Source organism: Camelina sativa, chromosome 9 (assembly GCF_030686135.1).
Source record: "Camelina sativa cultivar CO46 ecotype springtype chromosome 9, ASM3068613v1".
Classification (NCBI taxonomy): Eukaryota; Viridiplantae; Streptophyta; class Magnoliopsida; order Brassicales; family Brassicaceae; genus Camelina; species Camelina sativa.
This window is the reverse complement of record NC_141888.1, coordinates 28,954,164-28,978,558: the sequence shown is the minus strand read 5'-3', so window position 1 is coordinate 28,978,558 and position 24,395 is coordinate 28,954,164. Positions and strand designations below refer to the sequence as shown.

The window sequence follows — 24,395 nt, the reverse complement described above, 5'->3', positions numbered from 1 at the left end:
TTTGAACAGTCTTTGATGTCATTAGGCCATCTTTATCGGTATATTTTTAGGGGTGTTCTTAGGTTTTTTTTTTATTTGAAAAAATTAAAAAGTGTGCTTAGAGCATAAAACATGTTCTTATTTCGGAACTGTTGTTAGCTGTGTTCTTCTGTGACGTGTCCAAATGGTGATTGGATTGGAAAAAAAAATTTGGCAGCCGAGAGATCTCTCTCATTTTCATTTTCATTTTCTTCGATATTTTTCTTCGATATTGTATCATTCGTTAGAGCTTTGGCATGGGTTTATCAATCAATCCAACCACCACCGGCTAAAATCGTCGGCTCTCCCGGTGGAGCAGCGGTGACATCGCCGAAAATCAAACTGAGAGACGGAAGACATCTTGCTTACAAGGAATTCGGAATCCCTAGAGACGAAGCTAAGTTCAAGATCATATTTATCCATGGCTTCGATTCTTGTATGCACGACTCGCCTTTCGCCCATTTCTTATCGCCGGTAAGTTTTCCGGTCAAGTCTCTGATTACCCATTTGTCCAATCACTGATTCCGTGTAGTATAAATGTTAAAGTTTGTGTCTTTTGGTGAAGTCAATGAGTAAAAAAATTGTGTCTTTGTGCATAACTTTGAAGGCTCTTGTGGAGGAATTGAAGATATACACTGTGTGAAATGTGTACAAGCACATCTGATTCGTCAATCCAGGATTACTCTTCTCTTGGGTGAGCGATGAAGTCTTTAGAAAACCGACTTTCGCCAGATTCTGTTCGTTGCTTGACAACTATAACCCAAATGAAGATTACAAAGAAGTAGTCACAGAAGAAGAGAGGCAAGAGCAAGCAGCTTTCATTGAAGAAGTTAGCAGAACCGCTGTGATCAAGTACCTTGTGATCAAGGACGTTGCTCCTGGAAGCTACCAAGAGTTCAAGAGAATGTTGACAAGTCTCTGGTTCGATCTCTATGGCCGTGGAGGTACCTCTGGCTCTTCTTCTGCGTTTGAGCATGTCTTTGTTGGGGAGATCAAACAATCTGGTGGGGAACAGGTCTCCGGATTCCATAACTGGCTTCAGGTACATGAATCCAAATCTCTGGAAACCCCAAATCTAAACATTAAAACTCACAAAAGGTTAAACTGGAGCTCTCTTTTATCGTAGTTTTACTTGGAGGAAGCCAAAGGAAATGTAGATTATCAAGGCTATATATTTCCCCGACGTCGCGGTGAAATTGTAAGTACCATAAGCTTCGTCCAACGCTATACATATGTCTTCCAAATATATAATATAAGTACTTTATAGAGCAGGTGACTAACCGAGAAATCACACTTTTTGATTCATATGCAGCCTGATTCAGAGACTCAGCTGCTAACTATCCAATTCGAGTGGAACGGTGTTCTAAAATCAGTCTCAAGTACGTTAGTAGGAGTAAGTCCAGAGTTTGAGTTGGCTCTATACACAATGTGTTTCTTCATGGGCAGAGAAGAAAACCACATTCAGTTGAGTTGATGTGTTTGAGACTATTTTATCTGCTTGCAATGTTGCAAACTGATTATGATCAACTATGAGTTGCATCTTGGACAGTTTACTTTCTCTTGAACTTTCTCTTGTGGCCTCGTCTTCGTATCATCTCTATCAGTGAATCAGTAAATAGACAAGCACATCACAAATTGTATGTTTGTTTGGTTTTTTTTTTTAGTTTTATTTACAATGTTTTGTTGTTTCATAAAAATTTGGTATTGTATTATGAATTTTAATAAAAGTTTTATAAGTTTGAAATTTAAATGTTCTTTTATAATTTTTATAATTTATAAGTTTATAAGTTTAAGAATATTATATAATTGTAATAAGTTTAATTCTAATATTATATACCAAATTTATTAGATTTTATAATTGTAATATGTTTAAGAATATTATATTATTAAATATTAAGATCTTAAATATGTTATCCCTATAACTAACTTTTTAGCAAAAGATCTTAACTACTGATCTTAGATTATTTTCTTAATATATTTAATCTAAGAACACAAAAAACAGTTTTGGCTATAAAGATGCCCTTATCGATTAACTTTACTGTTGCAAATTACCTCTCAGTTCTAATTGGAAAAAAAAAAAAATTCAAAGATATTTTTGTAAGTGATGACGTCACGTGATTGGTCTCATTTAACTCTTGGAAAATACGAAAAATATATAAAAAGAACCTCTTACTTTTCATATTAAGAAAATAAACTTCGAACAAAAATAATCTGCAAATATAACCCACATTAAAATTAACGGTGCTCAGCTCAATTCATTACACTTCCGATCATGTGGATCTAGAACAGACCTTAAAAGCCAATTCTAAATCTAGAAACAAAGCTTTATGTGTTCGAAGTACCACATCAGCTTGTCGAAGGGGGTGTATTTTGATAAAAATAAAAAGTTGGAGCTTTCATTAAAAATAATATATCCACTTTACGTAAGAAACAAAAGTGATTGCATTCCCGGTGCGGACCGTGGGGTCCCCAATGGGATCGTCGTGACCGTCGGAGTCACTCTCACAAACACATTTTTGGACCTTTAATTGAAATTATTATTATAATTACCAAAGATCTTTTTTTTTTCATCATAGGCTCAAAAAGAGTGTAGTAGGTTCGTCTGCATCCGCTGATATTTTTTTTTCTACACTCTCTCAAAAGATGAATTGCCTTCAGAATCTTCCCAGGTATCTTCTTGCTTTTCACAAAAGTAGCAATCTTTTTTTTGAAAATGTTGTTGATTTGATTCGATTTTGAATTTGTGTGTTTGATCGTTACTTATTTCAGATGTTCTGTCTCACCTCTGCTGGGATTTGGGTGCAATCAAAGAGATCTTTCTCCGTCTTCTTTGAAGATGATGGTACCATTTCCGACCAAAGCCAATGATCCTAAATCTCGACTCTTTTTACAGGTTTTTGAAGATTTTTTATTAGTACTTTTGAGAATGTTTAAATAAAGAAAATGTTAGAAACTTGCCCAAATGCTTGGACTGAAGGCGGTATCAGAGTCAAAATCCAGCTCAGAGATGAGTGGTGTTTCAAAGGAGGAGGAAGAGAAATCTGATGAATATAGCCAAGACATGACTCAAGCTATGGGTGCTGGTAAGTCAAGTTTACCTGTATTTGTTTTAAACCATTCAAACTCTATTGATGTCTACCAGTTGTTGCCTGATAATGAAATTCTATTTGATTAGTGCACTGATTGATTCAGATGTGTTTTCATTTTCAGTTTTAACTTACAGGCACGAGCTTGGAATGAACTACAACTTCATTCGTCCAGATTTAATTGTTGGATCGTGCTTACAGGTCTTCTTTCTATCCTTCTGTCAAATGATGATTTTTTTTTTGGAAATGTGTTACTTTCTTGGTGTTCTTACTGTCTCCTCTGCTCTTCTTAATTGCTAGACCCCTGAAGATGTTGACAAGCTTCGTAAAATTGGGGTTAAAACCATATTTTGCTTGCAACAAGATCCAGACTTGGAGTATCCTTCCAGAGCCCTCTTTTTCTATACATGTTTATGATTGTTTTCAGTTTCCTTCCGTTTGAGTGAGAAAGAATGTTCTGGTGTGAAAAATCCTTGACCAATACTTCCAGATATTTTGGAGTAGACATAAGAAGCATCCAAGCATATGCCAAGAAATATAATGATATTGAGCATATTCGCTGTGAAATCAGGTAAGGCCTTGGTAAATCATTAGTTGATTTTTAGTTTCCTTTTCAAGACCTTTCTTATTGCTTATATAGGAGCCTATGAGGTAGGCTGTGTTTTTTTTTTCAAAATTGATTTGAATACACTGTGGGAGGGTAGTTTCAGTATCCTTTTAGGCACACAATCTTTAAGTTCCTATTGTTTGATCAGTAGAGTATTATACTTTCCTTTTCTCTTTGGGCTTTTTACTTTTATCGCTTTTCGTTGGCAAAATAAGAGCTCAGTAGACCTTTGTGTTAGCAATAACTGGTGTATGACGAACAGAACAGTGAGTGAATTTTGTTCCAAAGGGAGCATAATCACTGCAATCAACTAACTTTTTTGGTTGTCCACCTTTGTCTCTTTGCGAACTAGAGTAATGTGGTAGACTGGTAGTTAGTCATCATCCCAACCTCACTAATTCTCTTTACTCTTAAAGACTTGGACCCACCATCACCCCTTTTCATATATGATATATACTGGTCACGAGCACATTCATAGAAAAATTCACCATGGCAAAACGCAAGGCTTGACATATTGTAGTCTTTGATGTAACAGAGACTTTGATGCATTTGATTTGAGAATGCGTCTTCCTGCCGTCGTAAGTATACTGTACAAAGCTGTTAAGCGAAATGGAGGAGTTACATATGTGCACTGCACTGCTGGAATGGGAAGGGCTCCTGCTGTTGCGGTAAGTTGCAAAAAAACTTTGTTACTGTGCTATTCTCTTTCTCTCCCTTTTGTTTCTATAGCACATCTTTCACTGTGAGTCTTCCATGAGCGTAAATGTATTGCTTTTCAGTATTGAAACAGTGTTTCAGTTCTTAGAAGGCTGTTGCAAACAGTAGTTGTCTTATTTTATGTGTGTTTTTTTGGTTGACTAATGAAGGAATGAACAAGTGTTGACTTTTTGTTTATATTAATTTCAATTTCAGTTGACATACATGTTTTGGGTGCAAGGCTATAAACTTATGGAAGCTCATAAATTACTCATGGTAAGATACAAATGTACTTGTGGTTTCTGTTTTCTCTACATGATTTTCTTGATACCTATATAAAGTAACCCAACATGTTAATACAACATCTCTGAAAATTTATTGCAGAGCAAAAGGTCGTGCTTTCCGAAGCTGGATGCTATCAGAAATGCAACAATTGATATTGTGAGTTATCGTGCAACTTTCACAATGCTTGCTATGTTTGAAGTTTATCACTTCCATTGATTAGCGTTAGTTGCAACAATTGTGGCTTAGTTCCTTGATTCCTGATTGTTGTTTCCGGGTATATATGGACATAAAAGCTCACAGGACTCAAGAGGAAGACTGTTACTCTGACACTGAAAGATAAGGGGTTCTCCTTGGTAGAAATTTCTGGCCTTGACATTGGATGGGGACAGGTGAATATATTTCTTTCTTTTTTTAATTAAATAATATATTATGATGCCTTGCTCTTAGACTATGGTGTCACATTTAAGCTTCAAAACTAGGATACACATTTCTCATTGCTATTGTAAAGAAAGGCTTCTCTGATAAAAAAAGTGGAAGAGATGAGGGTTGCATTTCAGATCTTATTTCGTGAAAAAATTGTCTTATGATATTGCAGAACTATGTGGGATTAAATTAATGTACAATGTAAATCTTTTGTTCTAATTTTCACCATTTTTTCCCTTAATGTAGAGGCTACCTCTAACACTGGACAAAGGAACAGGATTCTGGACACTAAAGAGAGAACTGCCTGTGAGTTTTCGTAATGAACTGGAAAGCTCAGTGTCTACTTTTGTCATCATTTTCTGACTACCACTATCATTCTGAAACGCAGGAAGGACAGTTTGAATATAAATACATTATAGATGGTGAATGGACGCACAATGAGGCTGAACCGTTTATAGGACCTAACAAAGACGGCCATACCAACAATTACGCAAAAGTAAAATGTCTCTGTCTCTTAAAACATAGATTTGAACATATTTCAATGAATGAGTTACTAATGCTGTGATGTTGTTGTGTACTAATGAAACAGGTAGTGGATGATCCAACGAGTGTGGATGGTGCAACTCGGGAGAGACTATCGTGCGAAGACCCTGAGCTGTTTGAGGAAGAACGGTCAAAACTAATCCAGTTCTTGGAGACTTGTTCTGAGGCTTGAGAGTTAAAGAGCATCCGACTAGACTATGTGAAGAATGTTACAACTTACTAAGTAACACAATAAAATGCTTCGTGTAACATACAGTGATGTTTTTAGCAGCAGAAAAAACATGAAGTTAGATGTACTATGTTCAAGCATAATATATACATAGAGTTCACCACCGTGCGAAAAAGATTTGTGAGGGTCGAAATTGATTACAAAGTATTCTGGGTAGAAGAAACTAGAAAGTAGTCAAAGTGAAAAAAGAAAAGAAAATTTGAAATCAGTGAGGGTCTACATTGATTAAAAATAAAGTATTGGGGGTCAAATTGAAAATTAATTAAAGAAGTAAGGAAAAAGAAAATGACGATTTTGCCACAAAAGTTAAAATAATTACCCAAAACTCCCGCTTGCGCCTCCCAACAACACACTCACCCCACTGTGTTCTGGTCTGTGTGTACTGGGCGTAGGGTTTTAGTCAATTTGCAAAGATGACTCGTGAATTCTAATCTCTCTCTCTCTCTCTCGCGGTGGTAGGTAAACCCTCTTCTTCCTCTTCTTCATTTCTCATCTCTTCGACTTTATCGATGGAGTTTTTGCTTTTCAATGATTCAGTTGGGAATTGTCCTCTCTCTTAAATGTGCTAAGAATTCTGCTTCGTGTGGATTGAGTTTATCTGCTTTTTGTATAGTTTCTGTTACAAAATGATGAAGCAAATGGATCTGTCTCGAGGATTTTGTATATTTGTACTGTGTTTTATTTTTATTTTTTGGGGGTTCTTGTCTGATTCTTATATCACTGTAGCTCTGCTGGAACAGGATATATAAAAAAAGGATAAAAGAGAGAACATGCACTCTATGAAGACTAGTTACGTTGGGCAAGTATTTGCTCTAGCTAAGCCTCACGATTCTGGAGGCAAGAGGACTCGTAATCGGATTCCCAAAGAGGAGAGAAAAACACTGGTGGAGTCTTTTATTAAAAAGTATGCACCTAACTCTCTTCCTCTAGCTAAAATTTTGAATTTTTTTTGCCTTTTCAATTCGTAGCTTTTGTAATTGGGGTTTTGCTTTCAGGCATCAGAAACTAAACAGTGGGAGTTTTCCTTCACTTAGCCTCACTCACAAGGAGGTGGGTGGATCTTTCTACACTATCAGGGAGATTGTCAGAGAGATTATCCAAGAGAATAGAGTTCTTGGTTCTGGTGACTTGGTTCTTGAAGGCAATGGCTCTGGCCATTTGCAAGATCAAAGTCTGTCAAGTTCAATCCTAATGGATCCTGTGCCCCCTTTATCTTTGTCCCCAAATGGATACCATTCTGCATCAGATCAAAGTTATGATTTTTCTTCGGAGGCTGAAAAGGAGATGAAGTCACCTGAAAATGGTAGCCAGGCTGCTCCAGAAGACAATGGATCTGATATATTGGATAGCAGGGAAGTGAACGGAGATAAACTTTTGAAAGAAGACATTGGGCACGTACACCAGCCAATAGACTCCACTGACATATCCAAGACTCACCTTGCAGCATCTAGCAGTGAAGAAACTGATATCAAGCGTGATGCAGAGCTACAAGATAAAATGGAGACAGTGTGTGATAGTGTTGCCACCAAACCTCAGGATAAAGGACTCGATGTGGACAACGAAGACGAAGAAATTGAGGAACTACCTTTCATTGAATCAGACGGCACACAACTTAACAAGGATGAAAAAGTGAATGATGTTGAAGCAGCAATGGCCGAAACTGTAAACGTAACGACGAACACATTAGGCACAATTGATAAGGCAGCAGAAACAGTTGGTGAATCTGAAACATTTCCAGTAAGATCTGTGACTTCAACGATGGACTCACCGGATGCACAACTTAGTGACTTGGGCAAACTTTGTGAGGGTGAGAAAGGAACTAAGACAGAGGTGGAAGCTGATAGCAGCACAACTAATCATGTTGATCTTGGGGAGATTTCTTCATCCACTTCTCCTTTACTTGAAGAAAAGGAGACTGAGGTCATTGTTGAAAAAAGGCCAAATCTTATTTCTGTCCCTGTGGAAAAGAAAGTTGGAGAGAAAATTGTTAATCCTGCTTCAGTAGATGTTGAATATGCTGACACCAAAGGAACAGTGGTTGTGAATCCTGTGATTGGCAACATCCATGAGACTAAGGACTTTAGTAATGGATCATTGACAACTGAGCAGAAACTGACAACATCTGACACTGAGGTACGCTTCATCTAGTATATTTATGTTTGCACATTCTTTTTGCATACTAAAAACTATACAGCCTTCATGGATTTGGTGTCCAGGCAAAAAAATTGTTTGTGTTCAGCAGGTTGTCCTAATTTAGCTATGTTGGCTGCAGGATTTCTTAGTTAGCATCTACTAATTTCCTTATTTGAGTTTAGGATAAAGTATTTCATGATCGTGGCAGAAGAACATTAGTGATGGCATAACCTCTTGAATGTTTTTAGATGTTTTGGTAGTCAATTTTGATGCTCCAACTGTGAGCATTAAGGTCTGAATATATATGAGAAGCTGTTAGTTGTACTGTTCTTAAAAACTGAGTTTAACTAGTTGGTACATGAGATATTCACACAAGGATGATAACTTTGTAACCTTTTAATTTTGTAATAGTCGGGAAATCGTAAGCACGACGGAGCAAAAGTGGACACTATGAGTAGCTATTCCGGGAATGAAGTGGCAAGTGTAGAGAAGAAGGCAGCCATGGAAAAGGTTAAAGTTGATGCTTCAGATAGTTCCAGCTCTCAAAAAGAAAACAATGCAACATTGAACAGAATTAAACCGTGAGTAAACACACTCTGAAGTCTCAATAGTGTTTTGGGGTTGTTGGTTTATTGTGTTTGGCTCTCCAGAGGGTTTCACATGCCTTACCTTTTTTTTTTTTTTTTTTCTTTTTTGCAGTGAATCGTGGAAAGGGGAAAGACGAGAAACAAATCCGCTTTTGGCAGTTCTCAAATCTTTCTTGACAGCCTTTGTGAAATTTTGGTCCGAGTAATAATATTGCAGCGATCTGTTACATTGGCTTTTAGTAGTTTTCATTAGTGAGAGTTAAGGTTAAGATAAAATATGGTTTCAAATGTCATGTACAATTTTTGTGATGAGTGCTTTGGTAATATGTAATGGGTTGAATCTTCTATTCAAATATAGTCTAATGAGAGGAAACATCAAAATTCTGAGGATAATCCTTTTAGAACATTTCAACACACTAGATGATCTAAACATCATGGATTCCAATTCTTAGAACCAGCAAAGTCTCGAAGTATCTTATCTTGTTTATTGTATTAGATTTGCTTGGAGAATGTGAGCTTACATCTCATTCGTTCATTGTTAACTACATGAACCGAGCTTTGGTTTAGTTACACCACACCAACTGAATGATGCAGCAAAACCCGCCACTTCAACGGTAACATGCACCAAAGAAGCCATCTTTCTGTTACAATGACTCATATTTTAATTTGATTATTTAAAGAAAGAGCACAAGGTTTTGATGCCTAAGTGAAATGGAAAAAGAGGCAACAAAGATGGTGAACGGTGGAGTTAAGTCAAAGTCACGCAAGGGCCTTCCTGATTTCCTTGGATATGTGAATTTGAGATACGTCAAGCTTGGTTACATTTACCTTCTCTCTCTCTCCCGTTCCTTTTGTTACTTCATTCCTCCTTTTCTTCTTCTCTTTATCTTTGTTTCTAGATTTCTACCAATCTTGGCTTTTCCTTTATCCATCTTATTGCTCCTTCTCATCTATCATTTTCTTACTCCTTCCTCTGTTTTCCTTCTCGATTTCTCATGTTACCGCCCACCTGATCATCTCAAGGTCATGTCTCTTCTCTCTCCACCTTTCTTGTCTCTCTTTCTCCTTCTCATTGTTGTGTTTGTGGGTGAAAATTGTACAGATCACAAAAAGCGACTTCATCGAGCTGGCAATAAAGTCTGGTAACTTCAACGAGTCTGCCATCGAGCTTCAAAGAAAAGTGCTGCACCAATCAGGCATAGGAGAGGAGAGCTACATGCCAAGAGTGGTGTTCAAGCCTGGTCACAGGGTCAATCTTCGTGATGGTCGTGAAGAAGCAGCAATGGTGATCTTTGGAGCAATTGATGAACTTCTTGCAGCGACCAAAATCAACGTGAAGCACATCAAGATCCTGGTTCTAAACTGCGGAGTCCTCAACACCACGCCTTCTCTATCAGCCATGGTGATTAACCATTATAAACTGAGGCATAACACAGAGAGCTACAATCTTGGTGGTATGGGATGCAGCGCCGGAATCATAGCCATTGACTTAGCCAAAGATCTCTTGAATGCTCATCAAGGCTCTTATGCTTTGGTGGTGAGCACTGAGATAGTGAGCTTCACTTGGTACTCAGGCAATGATGTCGCATTAATTCCACCAAATTGTTTCTTCCGAATGGGAGCAGCTGCAGTTATGCTCTCTAGTCGGCGTATCGATAGATGGCGATCCAAATACCAACTTATGCAGGTGATATAACAAACAAAGAAACAGTTTGGAATTCTCTTGCTCTGTTCTTTGGTTTGACTAATGATGACACTGTAATTGATGAAACATAACAGTTAGTAAGAACCCATAAAGGCATGGAGGACACAAGTTACAAGAGCATGGAGTTGAGAGAAGACCGAGATGGGAAACAAGGACTGTATATATCTAGAGATGTAATCGAAGTTGGTCGCCATGCACTCAAAGCGAACATTACAACACTTGGTCGTCTTGAGCCTTCTTTTGAGCATATTTGTCTACTGTCATCGGGTAAGAAAGTGCTTGATGAGATTCAAAAGGATCTCAAGTTGACGGACGAGAATATGGAGGCATCTAGGCAGACGCTGGAACGTTTCGGGAATACATCAAGCAGCAGTATATGGTACGAGCTGGCTTACTTGGAACACAAAGAGAAGATCAAAAGAGGTGATAGGGTTTGGCAGATCGGTTTCGGGTCAGGGTTTAAATGCAATAGTGTTGTATGGAAAGCCCTAAGAAACATTAACTCTCCAAGGCACAATAATCCATGGAATCTCTAAGGATTCGTCTATACCCCCAACTCTAAACGTTAACCACATAAACAGCTACAAGTGTATGATAACATTAATAAAATGAAACAGAGTCACTTGGTAAATATGCAAACTCCCCAATTTATATAAATGAAGATTGCATTTGAACATTTCTGTGATGCTCGGATCTTACATAAGGCATCTGATAAAGAGACGCAATCCGATCTTGCGTTGTTCATCTCATCAGCTAAAAACTAAGCATAGCTACATGGTATTGAGAGACAAGGATGAAACTTTACCGCCTTTTATATATTGTGTAAACAGTAAAGCAGTTGTAAGAATAACATACTGTAGTAGCAAAAGCTGCAAGCCTAGAGGAGAAAAGCAACCATGAAAAAATGGTATACTAGAAGCTTCGGATGCTTGCTACTACACATAGATGCTACTATCTGGAGCCACTACACCCTCAAGTTTCCATCCGCCAGGCCCGGAGAGTGCAAAAGCCTGCGATGGGCAAAAGAAAGAATCAGCTCCATGTCAAAGAAAAAGCAAGCTCATGAATATCTGAAAAAGGGATGGAATCTACAAACTTCATCCCAGGAGTCACCAAAAGCCTGAAGCAAAGCAGCATTGCATGTTTTCAACTTAACAGAAGCTCCAGAGAGCATAGAGGCTGCTTCTTCCCAACCTTTATTATGCCCCATACACCTGTGTATCAATTGGGATAAGAATTGATAAGACAGCACAAAGAAGATGAAGCAAAAAAAGAGTGATAGAGAGAAACTAACATGACAGTAGTAATGTCAGGTGTTGAATATTTGGAGATAATCTGATGAAGATGCTCAGCTGTTTGGCCATCCATAGCAGCAATGGAGTAAAAGCTCGGAATGAAATGTACATTTGCCTCCATAAACTCATCCACTTGCGCTTGCATTGACTTCAGTGTCTCTCGAGTGCGTGTGGCGTCGCTGTGAAATGAAACATTTTACCACAATTCTTAATCACGGAAACAAAATAAGCAATTTGAGGAACTTGGGGTATTGGAATTAAGAAACCTTGAGAGAATGAGTTGGGGAAGCCAACCAAGTGAGGAGAGGATTTGAGCAACTTTGGCAGCATCAACTTGTCCGGTTTTACTTAGAGGACGATCATGGTCTATCCTTGACAGACTCACAGACATAAAGGTTTGATTTTTTTTTTTTATCAAGTTTGAGGATAAAGAAGAGAATCAGAGAAAGAGAAGAGTACCTCTGAGGGAAAGATCATCCCAGGAACTGTGAGCATGACGGAGAAGGATAAGACGGCGAGAGATTGGTGTAGCAGCAAAGTCAGTGGTCGCACGAGGTGGAGCCGTTGAGCAGGAATTGGTGTTCCGATTTGGGAAGGAGATGGAGAAAGGAGGAAGACTCTGCAAACTAAGCATCTCCTGGCTCCGTTTCACCTGATTTTATTGAGTAAAGACTGGTGCTTTATTGCGTAATGATAAAACACAAAAGCAAATTATGAAGATAAGGTCGATTGGTAAAAGGTTGAAGAAGAAGGACCCAGAAAGAGAACAAAAGATTTGAACTTTGAGATTTCTGAGAATTTTTTAGTTGAGATTCTGATCAGTTTTGCCTACGAAATCTCCGATGAGATTCATTCAAGTGTGTCTCGAAGCTCTGGTCTACTCTGACCGTTGGTATAAGTTATCAACTAACTTAAGCCAAAGAAATCTATAACCCCAAACGGCAAACGTGAATTTTATAAGTAAGCGTCACTCTCACTTCCAAGTTCCAAGTATGGACTTGCACTTGATCATGTTTGTCTAACATCAATTTATATATTGTATAGACAGGATCGATCAGAACATGAATGTTCATTGCATTTCTCTTGAGTTTGTTTTAACCTACTTCATAGCGTCTCATTGAGTTTCATCAACATCTTTTCAACTTAGACTGAATACAAGATGATAATTCATTGGGTATCATTGAGTGTCAACATCTTTTTAAACTTAGAATGAATACAAGATGATACTATGCTCTAATGATTTGCAGTTGCATAACAAACTCCTCAAAAACGATTCTTTCCATGCTCTTATGATGTCAAAGGCTCGTCTTACACTTACTACGCCTTATTCACCCGAATCTTCTGTCCTTCCAGCAACTGCAGTTCATAAAACCTCAACGTGAGAAAAAGTTTGACTCTGCACACTCTATAATTGTATGTGAAGAATTACAGAGGCACTTACAGAGTTGTTAAGAGCCAAAATGGCAGCTTCAACATCTTCTTCTGAAGAAAACGTAACAAATCCAAACCCGGTGGATTTCGAAGTTCCAGGTACTCTTGAAACCTTGGCACTTACTACTTTCCCTTTCTCAGAAAACGAATTCTCAAGCATCTCTTTTGTAACAGTCTTTGCTAGATTTCCAACATACACTTTGTAAGGACTATCTACAAATGCGGAATCTTCTGACTGGAGCAGTGACAAATCAGGAGACGATGCTATAGGTTTCTCTGTGATGTTAACCTTTATCTCACGCCCTTCAACGGTCTGAGGTAATATATACAACATAAGCTCTGTCATATCTTACAACTTAACAATACGAAGCAATTAGGGAGTTAGAAAAAATCTCTTACATTGCCATTCAATTTCTCAACCACAGCATTGGCATCTTCAACTGATTTCATTGTAGCAAACCCAAATCTGCGGCTTCGTCCTGAATACTTATCATACATCACCTGATGAAAAAAAACAACCCCAAAACATATAACTCAAATCACAAATCTTGATGAGGACTAAGTAACTAAAGAAGAATGAGATGTAATTGAGAGTAAAAACCTGAACTTTTTCAACAGCACCGTGTTCTTCAACAAGTTTGGTGAGCTGGTCATTGTCTACGGTCCTGGGTATGTTCCCGATGTAGACACGCCTGGCGGCTTCTGAATTAGGGTCTAAAGCGGCGGGTTTTTCTTCTGTTTCCATTACTGCATAAGGAATGAACCTTGTTCTAGAGCTCCGGGAGATGGTTCCGGCGAGAGAAGAAAAGGGTTTTGAGGGGAATACATTGACCCGTGTTAGCGAAGGGTTGAAGGATTCGGACTGGAATGAGAACACTGTAGGTTTGATTGAAACAACATTCATTAGAAAAGTCGCCATTGTCGGAGGGAGTGAAAGTGTTGATAAGGAAGAAGAAGAAGGAGTTGTGGTTTCATCATCAAGTGTCTCTTACATTATCCATTAGCCGTCGTCTCTCTCTCCTAACCTCTGTGAACAATTGGGCCTTAGAAAAGCCTTAACTTTGGGCCTAGAACTCTTCTAGAAGGAAGTTGTGAGTTGTGACAGTACCAGACTGACCGACTCGCTTTGAACCTCGCTCGACTCGTCCCGGCTTTGACGCTTGGTCGGTTGTGGAAGACTTAAGTTTAAGTAGGGTTGATCGCTATTGGATTAATGGTGGGTGAGATTTTAAAGTAGCCACACCATCTAAAACAAAACAGCCAACTTCTAAAACAAAACAAGATACTTTTATTATGTAAACTATTAAGCATCCAAAGTGATGCTGAAAAGACAGTTACATTTATAACTGTAAGATTGTGAGCTTATTCTAGTACACAGGGCTAGTAGTAGTAACTAGAAAAATCAATGACGTTTTTGTGGAATAAAATTACATCCGTAGAAAAGTGTGGGGAAAAAGAGAGAAAAAAAAAAAACCAGACATACCTGGATGGGGGCCTTTACCCAAACCAAATCATTTTGAGAAACATAATGGGAAGAAAACAAAGCTTTAAGGTACAAAAGTGTTGTCATGTAATGAAATCAGCAAGTGGGTTTATCGACTTCCAGCGACAAAAAACCAAACTTCACTACTTAGAATCCTGCACTTTCCTTCAAGATCCTACACTTTCTTATTTTTTGGATTTTTGCTTCTTCCTATCCAAAGATGCTAAACCGGCACCTAATCCTGCAGGAGCCAGGTTCTCTGTTTTCCCATTTTCAGAGGTTTCTTTCGTCTCTTGTACCTTTGCCTCCCCGTTTTCTCCACCTTTCTCTGAAGAATCTGTGGTGGCGGTATTGATCATGTTTTGGAGTTGAGAGAGCGGTGGGATGGCTTGAACTGGAACACCACCATGTGGGCGAACCAGTAGCCCCTTCGCAGCTGCTTTCTTCCTAACTTCAGCTGCAGCACGAGCTGCTCTTTCATCAAATCCTCTGCCCCGAGGTTGAGTCTCCCCAAGGACAGCCGAGTTCAGTGCATTAGACCTCCCAGTAGCTGCTGCGTTTTGGAACGCATGTATCAGGTCTGGATGTGCCTATTGCAAACCAATCACGAATATGATTTCATTAGCATCTCAGGGAAGAGCCTAAATATATATATATGTTTCAACTCTATAGCATCGTTAATAAAGGAGTTTTTTTATTTTCAGTAAAATACGCCAATATCTAAAGCCGCAAGTATACCTTTAGGAGATCAATAGCCTTTTGTGTGTTGGCTGCATTGGCTGCCTGTCCTTTCTGCTTTTGTGCAGTCATCTGGCACAAAAACCAACCAGAAAGTTTGAGAAATACAAACAAAATGTATACATAAATAAAAGAGGTTGTCCTAGTCATTATCATTGCATCAAACCTGAAGCTCGCGCATCTTAAACGTCTTCATCCAGTTTAGAGAGTCTCGTGTCCTAGAATCATCGTCTCCCAATTGTTTGACAAGTATGTCATAGGTTTTCTTCTCATGCTGACAAGAAAGAAAAATTACATCAGAAGGTGAGACAGGTAGAGTGTCTAGAAGTCTTTAGAAAATTTCTTAGTACCTGGTGTGAGAGCTTGAATGCGCCCATACAGTTGAATGCAATGGCAAGAGCGTGATAGCATACTGCAGTCTGAATGTGTTCAGCACCAAGAAGTCTCTCATTTTTCTTCAAAGCCTCTTGAAGATAACGTAGAGCAGTATCCATTTTGCCCATGTCTTGATACATCATGGCAACATTTATAAATGTAGCTGCAACATCTGGATGATCAGGGCCAGATGAAAGGCCAAGTAGAAGCAAGGCCCGACCCATGTTCTGTAGAGCAAGTTCTGTCTGATTCAGTCCATGGTAGAAAAGAGCCATATTGCCATAGCTGCAGTATTAAACATTTAAGTCAACGGCTGAAAGTACAATAATTTCAAACTCAGGTCGAGATACGATATAAACACAAATGAAAGATAGTTGATTGATACCTGTGAGCAGTGTCAGGATGGTCCAACCCAAGGCATCGCTCATTTATAATGAGCTCCTTGTGTTGCTGCATTATGGCCCCAGCCATATCTCCTGCATGGTACAAAACCATGGCAAGGTACCTGAAAAGCGAAAGAAGACAAAAATCTTAAGGCAACTAAAACGGAAATCCATAGATATTTTTCCAGCATAAAACAAAAATCAGCGAGAAACATACCTGCAACAGTTTGCAACTTCCCTGTGCATAGGACCAGTCACCTGAATCAGAATAATATCATGAGCACCTTTGGTGATATATTATTTTGACAGTATAAGATGCATATACAGACTACTTTGTACTTACCTGTTGAAGTATCGAAAATGCCTCTGAAAAGTATGTGTAGGATTCACTAAGCATGCCCTACAAAAGTTTAATCATTTTGGTAAATACAAGACAATGAATTTTGGCCACAATATGAGAAGAACACTTCATGATGCAACTGACGCAAAGAAAAACAAGCAGTTAAATGGCAACCCAAATCAATATAAGATTCTCTCGATCTTGTCCAATACAAACATATTGTCAAGAATTAGCAAACAGAGATATCACTGCTATCAGGATGTAACAGCCTAGACGAGCACAACAATGTAAACACAGACGGATTAGCTAATGTGAAATAACGAAGGTACCTCAGCCAGTTGAACCTTCCCCATCTCAACGAGATCTTTAGCCTCGGAGCATACAGGGACAGAGTGCTTGATTACAGGCCGAATATCCAATATATCTGATGTCTCAAAAGGAGATGTTGCACTAAAGTCGTATTTGTGAGCAGCAATACTGATACCAACCTAAAAACAGAAATGGAGGGATTAATAACAATAACGAACTGGCTAATCAGGGGTTCCCTCGTAAACAAATTATGAAGCAACGAGAAAAGTGTATCTAGTTAATATACCTTTTGGCAGAGGTTACGAAGAACTGATACTTTTTTTGCTGTAGTTCTTGACAGTTCGGGCAGCTCAAACTGAAAATAGACTCGCATTAATTACAGATGGTTAGGTAACCCAGAAGGTAAAGACATTTACATAGACAATGAATTAAATAATCGTAAATTTGATAATTGACTCTTTGGCTTACCTCATATTTGGCTTTGGCAAATTCCTGAATGTCAGACCACAGAATGTTGGAATCAACCATCATATACGATGCAAAACTTTTCTTTGCAGAAGCTTTTCCTTTCCCTCTTCCTTGAGCCTTCTTGGTGACGGATTGATCCTGTCCAAATTCAAGGGTCAGGCAATAAAAACATGATTTGGTTCATGAGAAACTTTTATCGATGGCTGTAAAGATTAGTATCCTAATTCAAGATGAACAAACATGGAACTATAATAAACGAATTCTGATAGCACACAAGAACCTTCTTTTGATTTTTGGCATGCGAGCTATTGGCGCTAGCTTTTCCACCAGCAGCTTGATAGTTTCCGAAGAAACAATTTAAGAAATGAGCTACTGCTGATCCAATATCGTGGTCCTCTATATCTCTTAAAATGTCCTGCACAATGATGTAAAAACTACTATAAGCTTGTCCCCAAATACCGCAAATCTTGTTCACCATCTTATCTATAGTATGATTTTTACAACATTCAGAATTACCTTCAAAATATGTTTTGCTGATCTCACGGTAATCTCATTAAGACATAGATCCCACAAATGAGACAAATGCTTCACCCCATTAGCAACCTGGTTGTGCACAGCTTCAGTTAATAAAGCCAAACATGGAGATAGCTACCAAAATCATAATGGCAGTGACGAACTTACTCTTCCAATGTACCGAACATTAACACCATGAGCATGGAGTGCTTCAGTCAAAGTTTGACCATCCATTGGCGAAACTTCAAGAGTGCAAAGATCTTCTATAAATTTTGGAAGGACCACATCCACAAGGTATGAACTAACTTTCTTCACATTTTCTTCATCAGCAGCAATCTCCTATTTAACCCAAAAAAGAGTCCAATCATGTAAATAAATTGTAAATATCAGAAAAAAATAACTTATAAGCAACATAGCCTACCTCTTGATTGCCACCTAATGTGAAGTCAGTGAAGACATTGGGGTTAAATGCAATTTCATCACATGATTTGGAACTTTCAGAAGACTGGGCTGCAGAATCTTCGGTGGTAGTATTTTCCTTTTCAGAAATAGTTTTCTGTAATGAACTCGCAGATATCAGCAATGGCCCTGTCCTCAGACATTTCCATCCAACAGTAGAAAGCAAGGATGGGAAAGAATCTCAAAGCAAAAACAAAAGAGAACTGAACAACCCATTCCAATTGTATAATTCAGCCTAATATAAGTAAAATTGTTATATTTATCATTGTTACAGGGCTCAACCCTATTCCGTAATTAGTCTATCTGCCTTTTCACTTGACAAAAAAGTTGAAGTGAGACACAGCATCCCCATAAACTAGTAGTAGTCAGTGCACACAATAACCGGAGTATATCAAGCAGATGGAAAATGCAAAATATCAGCATACAAAAGACCCACTCAAACTAGAGACATCAATTAGTACGAAATAAGCTTAATGCACATATCTATCAGGATCAATAAGTGAAAAATATACCTGATCAGAAGTTGAAGCCCCATTTTCCCCTCCATCATTCGATGCATCACCAACTTTAGAAGTATCAGCAGTAACATTAGAAGAATCGGAAACGATATCAGTCCCTTCGTCAGTCTTGGTTTTACATTTTGATTTTTCCAATGATTCCGCCTTCATGACGAAAATACATGTTAAAAGAAAGTCAAGGGTGTACTCTCTCTAAGGAATAAAGAATATGTACCTGGCAAAATGATGTGATCAGTTCTGGTCTTAGAACACAAAAGCGTGACTCTGGACCCGTATAATTGGCATCACGAGGCGTCACTCTCATCAAGTCCAAGAGATAATGCCTGTTATCACTCCCAACAATCCCCTTGCACTCTACTGGTGCAGCCAACTTGAAGACATTTTCGGATGCATCAATGACGGAATGTTCCTTAATGTGAAGAAGTTTTGCAGCCTCTAGCACCTGAAGAAGGAATTAATCAGGATTAAAGAGTTCAGCTAGGAATAAAGCAGTGTTATAATAATACAAAGATATTTATCAATAATATGTAGTTCTAGAGTTTTCAAATTCAGCCTACATTATCCAACAACAAGACAGACTATATCCATTTACCTTAGCATGAAAATCTTCATTCCAGCATATTTTCTTGCCATTGTCGACTGAACCATACAAAAGCGCATCTGATTTATCCCCTTGAAGAATTCCCGGTAGCACACTCTAAAACATTTTTTTAAACATTAAAATGAACACAAGCAAGACACATACAATCTCAAGAATAAGGACTTGGCAGTTCAAGTATTAGAACAAACCTGAGCAACAACCCTATGACCTCTGTAATCAATAATGGCCATTGCCAGATTATATAGCCCTGGGACATCTGCTTCTTGATATAACTTTGTGCCTTTCAAGTCATTGTTTGCAGAAGCGTATGTTGCCTGCTCATTTTCAACAAGTGGCGCCTCATTGCAGCTGTTAGGCTCTTCATTATCGCAGGTTCCTTCCGCGCATGAAACCTTTTCAGATGAGGACACCTTCTCAGTCACTTGATTAGATGCACGTTTCTTGGATAGCTGTTCAACATCGGCATCAACAGCAAAACTGAAAAATATATTGTTGTGCACATACCTACAACAGTATAACAATAACAAGTTTTTCAGAAATACAAAAACTCATGCATAAACACAAATCTGTAAAAGTAAAAATATTAGATGCTCTGTCATTTCTCCACTTTTATAAAAACAAAGGGAATTACTCAACTGCCAAAATTTTCACGCAAGACAAAAGCTAGAATTAATAAAACATGTGTTGCCTATGAAGAATCAAATATAAAGGCCAGACAATTCACACTGACATGTGTAGACATTCTGGATCAGTTGGGTTTATAGGTGGTATGCATCGGCTGATTACACCAATAGCTCCGTTAAGCGCTGCATCAACAAAGTCAGAAGACACTTTGTAAAGTGCCCTGTCACGTAAGATCCTGCAAAAAAAGGAAATGTTTAATAAAGGAATAGAATCCCACAAGAATAACTTTATGCTACCAAAAATCAATGTAGTCAAATATCACATGTACCTCTCCTGAGGAGAAGTGTGAGGGAACTCTCTGCATGATTGCAATTCTTCATTCCAATCTCTTTGCATACCAATCAGCTCACTACCATAGGAAATGGTCAATGCTTCTTCGGCTCTCGCTGCATCGCGCTTGTGATCTGAGTCCAGATACAAGAGTCCTTGCTCAGATATAACAGAAATAATTCTTATACAAGTGTATCTTTTGTAGAAATGGGGAGCCAAGGCCAAATAGTTTCGAATTTCCTAGTTTATTAATCACATATAACAAAAATTATCTTCTCATACATAAATAGTTATAGCAGAAGTACATGTTCAACATATAAACCAGAAAATTAGTACGCTGCCGATAAACAAGCAACAAAATTGACAACATCTTACCTCTAAATTAATTTATAAAAATTTGTCAAACGAAAAAACACCAGAATGATATTATCTGAGATAGTGCAAGATACGTCTTGGGCCTTAAGAGTCACAAAGGGAACACACTAGAGAGGAACTTCTAAAATATATCCCATGCAATCAAGATCAAGGCAATCTTTTACCTCACTACTATGGCTTCCATGTGAATATTTTAGAAACATTATAATCACTGTTTAAAAACTGGATCACACATAGTAACAGCCTCTGAAAGAACAAATGATCTAGCCACAAAAGGAAAAAGCAAGATACTAAATCAAACTCACCGGGAACAGGATACGTTCTTAGCCATGAGTGTGGTGGCAAAAGCGATTGGACATTTTCAAATGGATGTGCAGAGGCTTTCTTTTCCATGACTTCACGGAAAGCTTCAAAATTAAAAGAAAAATAGAAGCTAATCAACAGATTGAAAGCCTATCACATCACAAAGAGTTTAATAGACTCAAGAAGAATGGTGTATATATTGTTTCCCACCTTTTTTAAACTTAGAGCTAAGTTTTTGCAATAGTCCAATCAGTGTAGCTGCTTCTAATCCAGATTTACTTGGCCTTGGATCGAGAATATTCCCTGAGCTAGAATTAACATAAAATGTTTTTGTTGTGCCCGTAATGCAGTACTTGTTACCTTCCAATGACACGACATCCAAATATATTAGATCTCCTACAAGCCTGCATCAAATAAATTCATAAGAAACAGCATAAATGGTAAATTTATGGCTTTATGAATTCTAAAAATAGGTTGTTCTATACCTTCTGTGGCTGGGAGGAGGATTGAATGATGAGAATACAATGTTTTCCACGCTTTTGATCTCTTCTGATGCAGAATTGATCAACCTCCTGAGAGAGCCAGGCACATCTTCCATAAAACCCAAACATTCAAGTTCTGGAACGTCAGACTTTGGTTTATCTGTTTCAAAATAGTGGCCATAAAGAAATCGTTCGAGAGTACACGAAAAGATTAGTAAAACAAAACACCATTACGGAAAAAGATTCAGATTCAAAACCTCCAGGGTTCTGAACTTTGTTCAGTGCTGCGTCATACTGCAAGGCAAGTGTTGTTGATAGGGAAGAGTGAAGTGTTGAAAGAGACAAAAGATCTCTGGCACGGTGAACATGAGCCCTGATAGATCTATCGTCATACAATGCTGTCCATAGAAACAAAGCCAGTCAACTTTCACTTTTGAAGTCTCAAAAACAAAAAAACAAAAAATAAGAAGAAAAAGACAAACTTAGCATACCTGCAACCATCTCTAAAGAGCAACCACCAGTGGTAATGTCAGCTACTTCGGAAATCTCATTGTAATCTTCCAAATGGTGAGTCTCTCCATCTTTATTGCGGAGCAACAACTCATAACAAGTGAAGTAGCACGTTTCTGGAGCATCAAGAAGGAATTGCCTTATATCCATCACCGAGTCTCCAGGGTTCAACTGAAAATAGATCCATTAGAGAGATTCAATAATTCACACCAATACAGAGAGAAAACAGTTGGAAAGGGTAATGCTTTATAAGTATTAAAGCCCTGGAGAAACTGAAACACTAATTGACTGGCAAATAGTATATAAGGGAGAAAGAAGACTCGAACTCACTTGAAGTTCCATTTTACCCCCACTTTGTGTTTTGACAGACACAGGATAAAGACGGAGTTCACCTGTGAAAGCCATAGCATATTAGACAAGACAATCAATACACATCAAACTGGAGAGATATAATATAGATTAGGTACATCGCATTAGAACTAACCTTGCTTGGGTTGGGCATCGTTATTAGCTACTTGTGATTCGCTTTCGTCAGCCTTAGGAAGCGGAGGAGGAACTTCATTGGCTTCAGGCACGACAGAGTCAACAGCAGCAGCATTGACGGTGTCATTATCGGGAGCAGGAACTGTATCTGTAGCAGGAGCAGGAACAGTAACAGGAACAGGAGCAGTAGCAGGGGCAGAGACAGGGGCAGTGACAGGAGCATCGGATTTAACATCAGTTGAAGTGGTGGCAGCAGAGCTCTGAGCAGCCGCTCTCTTGGCCTTCGATTTGTTCGACTTCCCAGCCATTTCACCTAATGGAGTAAAGATTCAGAAACGAATTAAAAAGTGATTGAATTGGAGAAATAACAATCATTTGAAGGAAACAGAGTAAAAGAAGCCAATACAATCCAAAAGGGGGAAAAAGTCACAGATACGTAATGAGATGGAGAAAGACCAATTCGCAAAATACTTAAAGTAGAGGGTACTGTAGAAGATCTAAAAGGGGAATTTTACCTGGAGGGGGTCAAGAGAAATGGAGCGACGACGGAGAGAGAGCGGCGGAGTAGGAAACAGATGAGGTTTAAGGAGGGTTGAAGTGAAAGAGGCGGCTGATGTTCTGACTCTTCTCTTCTGGTAGTGGTAGTTTAGTAAGAGAGAGAAACAAACAAAACCAATCCTTGTTTCTAATGGGCTTTTGTTTGGGCCTTTTCAATAGCTGGAAATAAAGATACCCGTAATTAATTTGCAAATCATTGAATTTATTTATTTGTTGTAAAGAAAAAAAAAATTATTTAAACAAGTTTATAATACATTATACACCACATCAGATCACAATTAATCAATGCCGGCTAATCAAATCCATCGTTATTTAGTAATTTACTCTGTTTTAGAATTCGGAAGGCGCTAGTTGGGCGGTTGGTGTGGACCTAGTGCCTAGCGAAAAAATCAGAGATTAAATGAAGATTAATCAGAGAGTAGTTTTAGGATTATTTTATTAATTAATAATAAAATAAAAATATATGTATAATTCTATTTATGTTAAAATAAAAAAACATTAACTAAAATATAAAAAATAGTATTGTTTTTAAAATTATGTAAACACATAAAAACATAATTTAAAAATAAAATTTTATGATTTTTATTAAAAGTTTTTACATTAGTTATTATAACATCACAAACTCTTAATTTAAATATTTAAATAACAAAAAAAAAAGATATTTGATTTATATTTGGCTCAAAATCTAATTAGTATACAAAAATTAAGCGGAATTAATCGGATTATGTAGGTTATAATCAAATTAGACAAGCATAATTATTATGCGGAGATTAATCATTAATCGAGATAGAGAGGATAAGCCTAGCAATTTTACGGGATGTAATCGGTGCTAGGCGTGAAATTTTAAAACACGGGTAATTTAGTATCGATCTGAAGCAAAGATTCCTTTTGGATTGTGGCGAACTAACTCACACAAAATCTGCCGTTCATAATTTACAATATAAGTCAACTAATAATAAGAGTCCTAATCATTCTACTTTACAACTATGGTTTTGTGGTGTGTGCCATTTCAATAAAGATAGTCCTATTTAGTTCCACTTTACAACTACGGGGTTTTGTGGTGTCATTACCGCTTTTTATTAAGCATTTAGAAGTTTTCTTTTATCTATATTGATAGTTTGATACGAAAGAAGTATATTTTTTGTTTATAAAAAGGTAAATATTTGGTTTAATAACATATAATGGAGTATATGTGCAACAATTCTATAATCAGTACTATAATAACATATTATAGTAGCCACAATATTAATAAAATCATTATGACAGGAACACATCATATTAGTCAGAGTGTGCTTATGAAACATCAGTCACATAAACATATCATATTTGTCTTGGCCTTTTTTGTTTTTGCTTTTTTTTTGGTAAAACATATATTGATATAGAAATAGATTACCGGATACATAATCATTTCAAAACAACTATATATACGCAAGCCTAGAAAATAATTACTTTGATAAAAAAAGTGGAGAATAAACCATATATTATTTTTAGATTTATAGATTTAT

General features: G+C 37.7%; 7 protein-coding genes across 10 annotated transcripts; 4 read left to right on the top strand and 3 right to left on the bottom strand.

The window, feature by feature from the left end:
- Nucleotides 1-3: 3 nt before the first annotated feature.
- Nucleotides 4-1,762, top strand: LOC104715569 (uncharacterized). The gene is made up of 4 exons (XM_010432964.3): nucleotides 4-492; nucleotides 626-1,060; nucleotides 1,145-1,216; nucleotides 1,331-1,762. Exons 2-4 carry the CDS (start codon nucleotides 923-925, stop codon nucleotides 1,490-1,492), a joined length of 372 nt encoding a protein of 123 aa, XP_010431266.2. The 5' UTR covers nucleotides 4-492; nucleotides 626-922; the 3' UTR covers nucleotides 1,493-1,762.
- Nucleotides 1,763-2,443: 681 nt separating this feature from the next.
- Nucleotides 2,444-5,990, top strand: LOC104711770 (phosphoglucan phosphatase DSP4, chloroplastic). Its single transcript, XM_087466595.1, has 13 exons — nucleotides 2,444-2,687; nucleotides 2,788-2,911; nucleotides 2,996-3,101; nucleotides 3,229-3,305; nucleotides 3,405-3,481; nucleotides 3,595-3,675; nucleotides 4,247-4,379; nucleotides 4,624-4,683; nucleotides 4,792-4,848; nucleotides 4,986-5,081; nucleotides 5,362-5,421; nucleotides 5,504-5,611; nucleotides 5,705-5,990. Exons 1-13 carry the CDS (start codon nucleotides 2,662-2,664, stop codon nucleotides 5,828-5,830), a joined length of 1,131 nt encoding a protein of 376 aa, XP_087322721.1. The 5' UTR covers nucleotides 2,444-2,661; the 3' UTR covers nucleotides 5,831-5,990.
- Nucleotides 5,991-6,217: 227 nt separating this feature from the next.
- On the top strand, nucleotides 6,218-9,000 carry LOC104711769 (uncharacterized). Of its 4 annotated transcripts, none has more exons than XM_010428523.3 (5): nucleotides 6,218-6,342; nucleotides 6,628-6,791; nucleotides 6,883-8,020; nucleotides 8,432-8,601; nucleotides 8,720-9,000. In XM_010428523.3, the coding sequence occupies exons 2-5, from the start codon at nucleotides 6,658-6,660 to the stop codon at nucleotides 8,811-8,813; spliced, it is 1,536 nt and encodes a 511-aa protein (XP_010426825.1). In that variant the 5' UTR covers nucleotides 6,218-6,342; nucleotides 6,628-6,657; the 3' UTR covers nucleotides 8,814-9,000. The 4 variants fall into 4 exon arrangements, with proteins under 4 accessions (XP_010426825.1, XP_010426823.1, XP_010426822.1 ...); XM_010428521.3 differs by having other exon boundaries at nucleotides 6,218-6,346; XM_010428520.3 differs by having other exon boundaries at nucleotides 6,218-6,346; nucleotides 6,614-6,791.
- A 110-nt stretch (nucleotides 9,001-9,110) lies between these two features.
- On the top strand, nucleotides 9,111-10,988 carry LOC104711767 (3-ketoacyl-CoA synthase 15). Its single transcript, XM_010428517.3, has 3 exons — nucleotides 9,111-9,630; nucleotides 9,710-10,294; nucleotides 10,387-10,988. The coding sequence occupies exons 1-3, from the start codon at nucleotides 9,319-9,321 to the stop codon at nucleotides 10,846-10,848; spliced, it is 1,359 nt and encodes a 452-aa protein (XP_010426819.1). The 5' UTR covers nucleotides 9,111-9,318; the 3' UTR covers nucleotides 10,849-10,988.
- Nucleotides 10,936-12,668, bottom strand: LOC104711768 (uncharacterized protein At3g52155, chloroplastic). Its single transcript, XM_010428518.3, has 5 exons — nucleotides 12,067-12,668; nucleotides 11,874-11,973; nucleotides 11,607-11,786; nucleotides 11,409-11,526; nucleotides 10,936-11,322 (listed from the first exon to the last, which is right to left on the bottom strand). Exons 1-5 carry the CDS (start codon nucleotides 12,239-12,241, stop codon nucleotides 11,248-11,250), a joined length of 648 nt encoding a protein of 215 aa, XP_010426820.1. The 5' UTR covers nucleotides 12,242-12,668; the 3' UTR covers nucleotides 10,936-11,247.
- Nucleotides 12,669-12,724: 56 nt separating this feature from the next.
- Nucleotides 12,725-14,351, bottom strand: LOC104711766 (small ribosomal subunit protein cS22). The gene is made up of 4 exons (XM_010428516.2): nucleotides 13,640-14,351; nucleotides 13,438-13,539; nucleotides 13,049-13,351; nucleotides 12,725-12,963 (listed from the first exon to the last, which is right to left on the bottom strand). Exons 1-4 carry the CDS (start codon nucleotides 13,955-13,957, stop codon nucleotides 12,925-12,927), a joined length of 762 nt encoding a protein of 253 aa, XP_010426818.1. The 5' UTR covers nucleotides 13,958-14,351; the 3' UTR covers nucleotides 12,725-12,924.
- On the bottom strand, nucleotides 14,307-23,000 carry LOC104711764 (clustered mitochondria protein). The gene is made up of 28 exons (XM_010428515.3): nucleotides 22,848-23,000; nucleotides 22,334-22,645; nucleotides 22,180-22,241; nucleotides 21,831-22,020; nucleotides 21,597-21,737; nucleotides 21,343-21,499; nucleotides 21,068-21,261; nucleotides 20,860-20,961; nucleotides 20,178-20,313; nucleotides 19,956-20,084; nucleotides 19,414-19,729; nucleotides 19,217-19,321; nucleotides 18,839-19,066; nucleotides 18,619-18,768; nucleotides 18,069-18,203; nucleotides 17,816-17,986; nucleotides 17,651-17,737; nucleotides 17,415-17,549; nucleotides 17,135-17,272; nucleotides 16,953-17,021; nucleotides 16,687-16,845; nucleotides 16,361-16,417; nucleotides 16,235-16,275; nucleotides 16,020-16,139; nucleotides 15,610-15,919; nucleotides 15,426-15,533; nucleotides 15,260-15,331; nucleotides 14,307-15,111 (listed from the first exon to the last, which is right to left on the bottom strand). Exons 2-28 carry the CDS (start codon nucleotides 22,638-22,640, stop codon nucleotides 14,707-14,709), a joined length of 4,224 nt encoding a protein of 1,407 aa, XP_010426817.2. The 5' UTR covers nucleotides 22,641-22,645; nucleotides 22,848-23,000; the 3' UTR covers nucleotides 14,307-14,706.
- Between the last annotated feature and the right edge of the window lie 1,395 nt (nucleotides 23,001-24,395).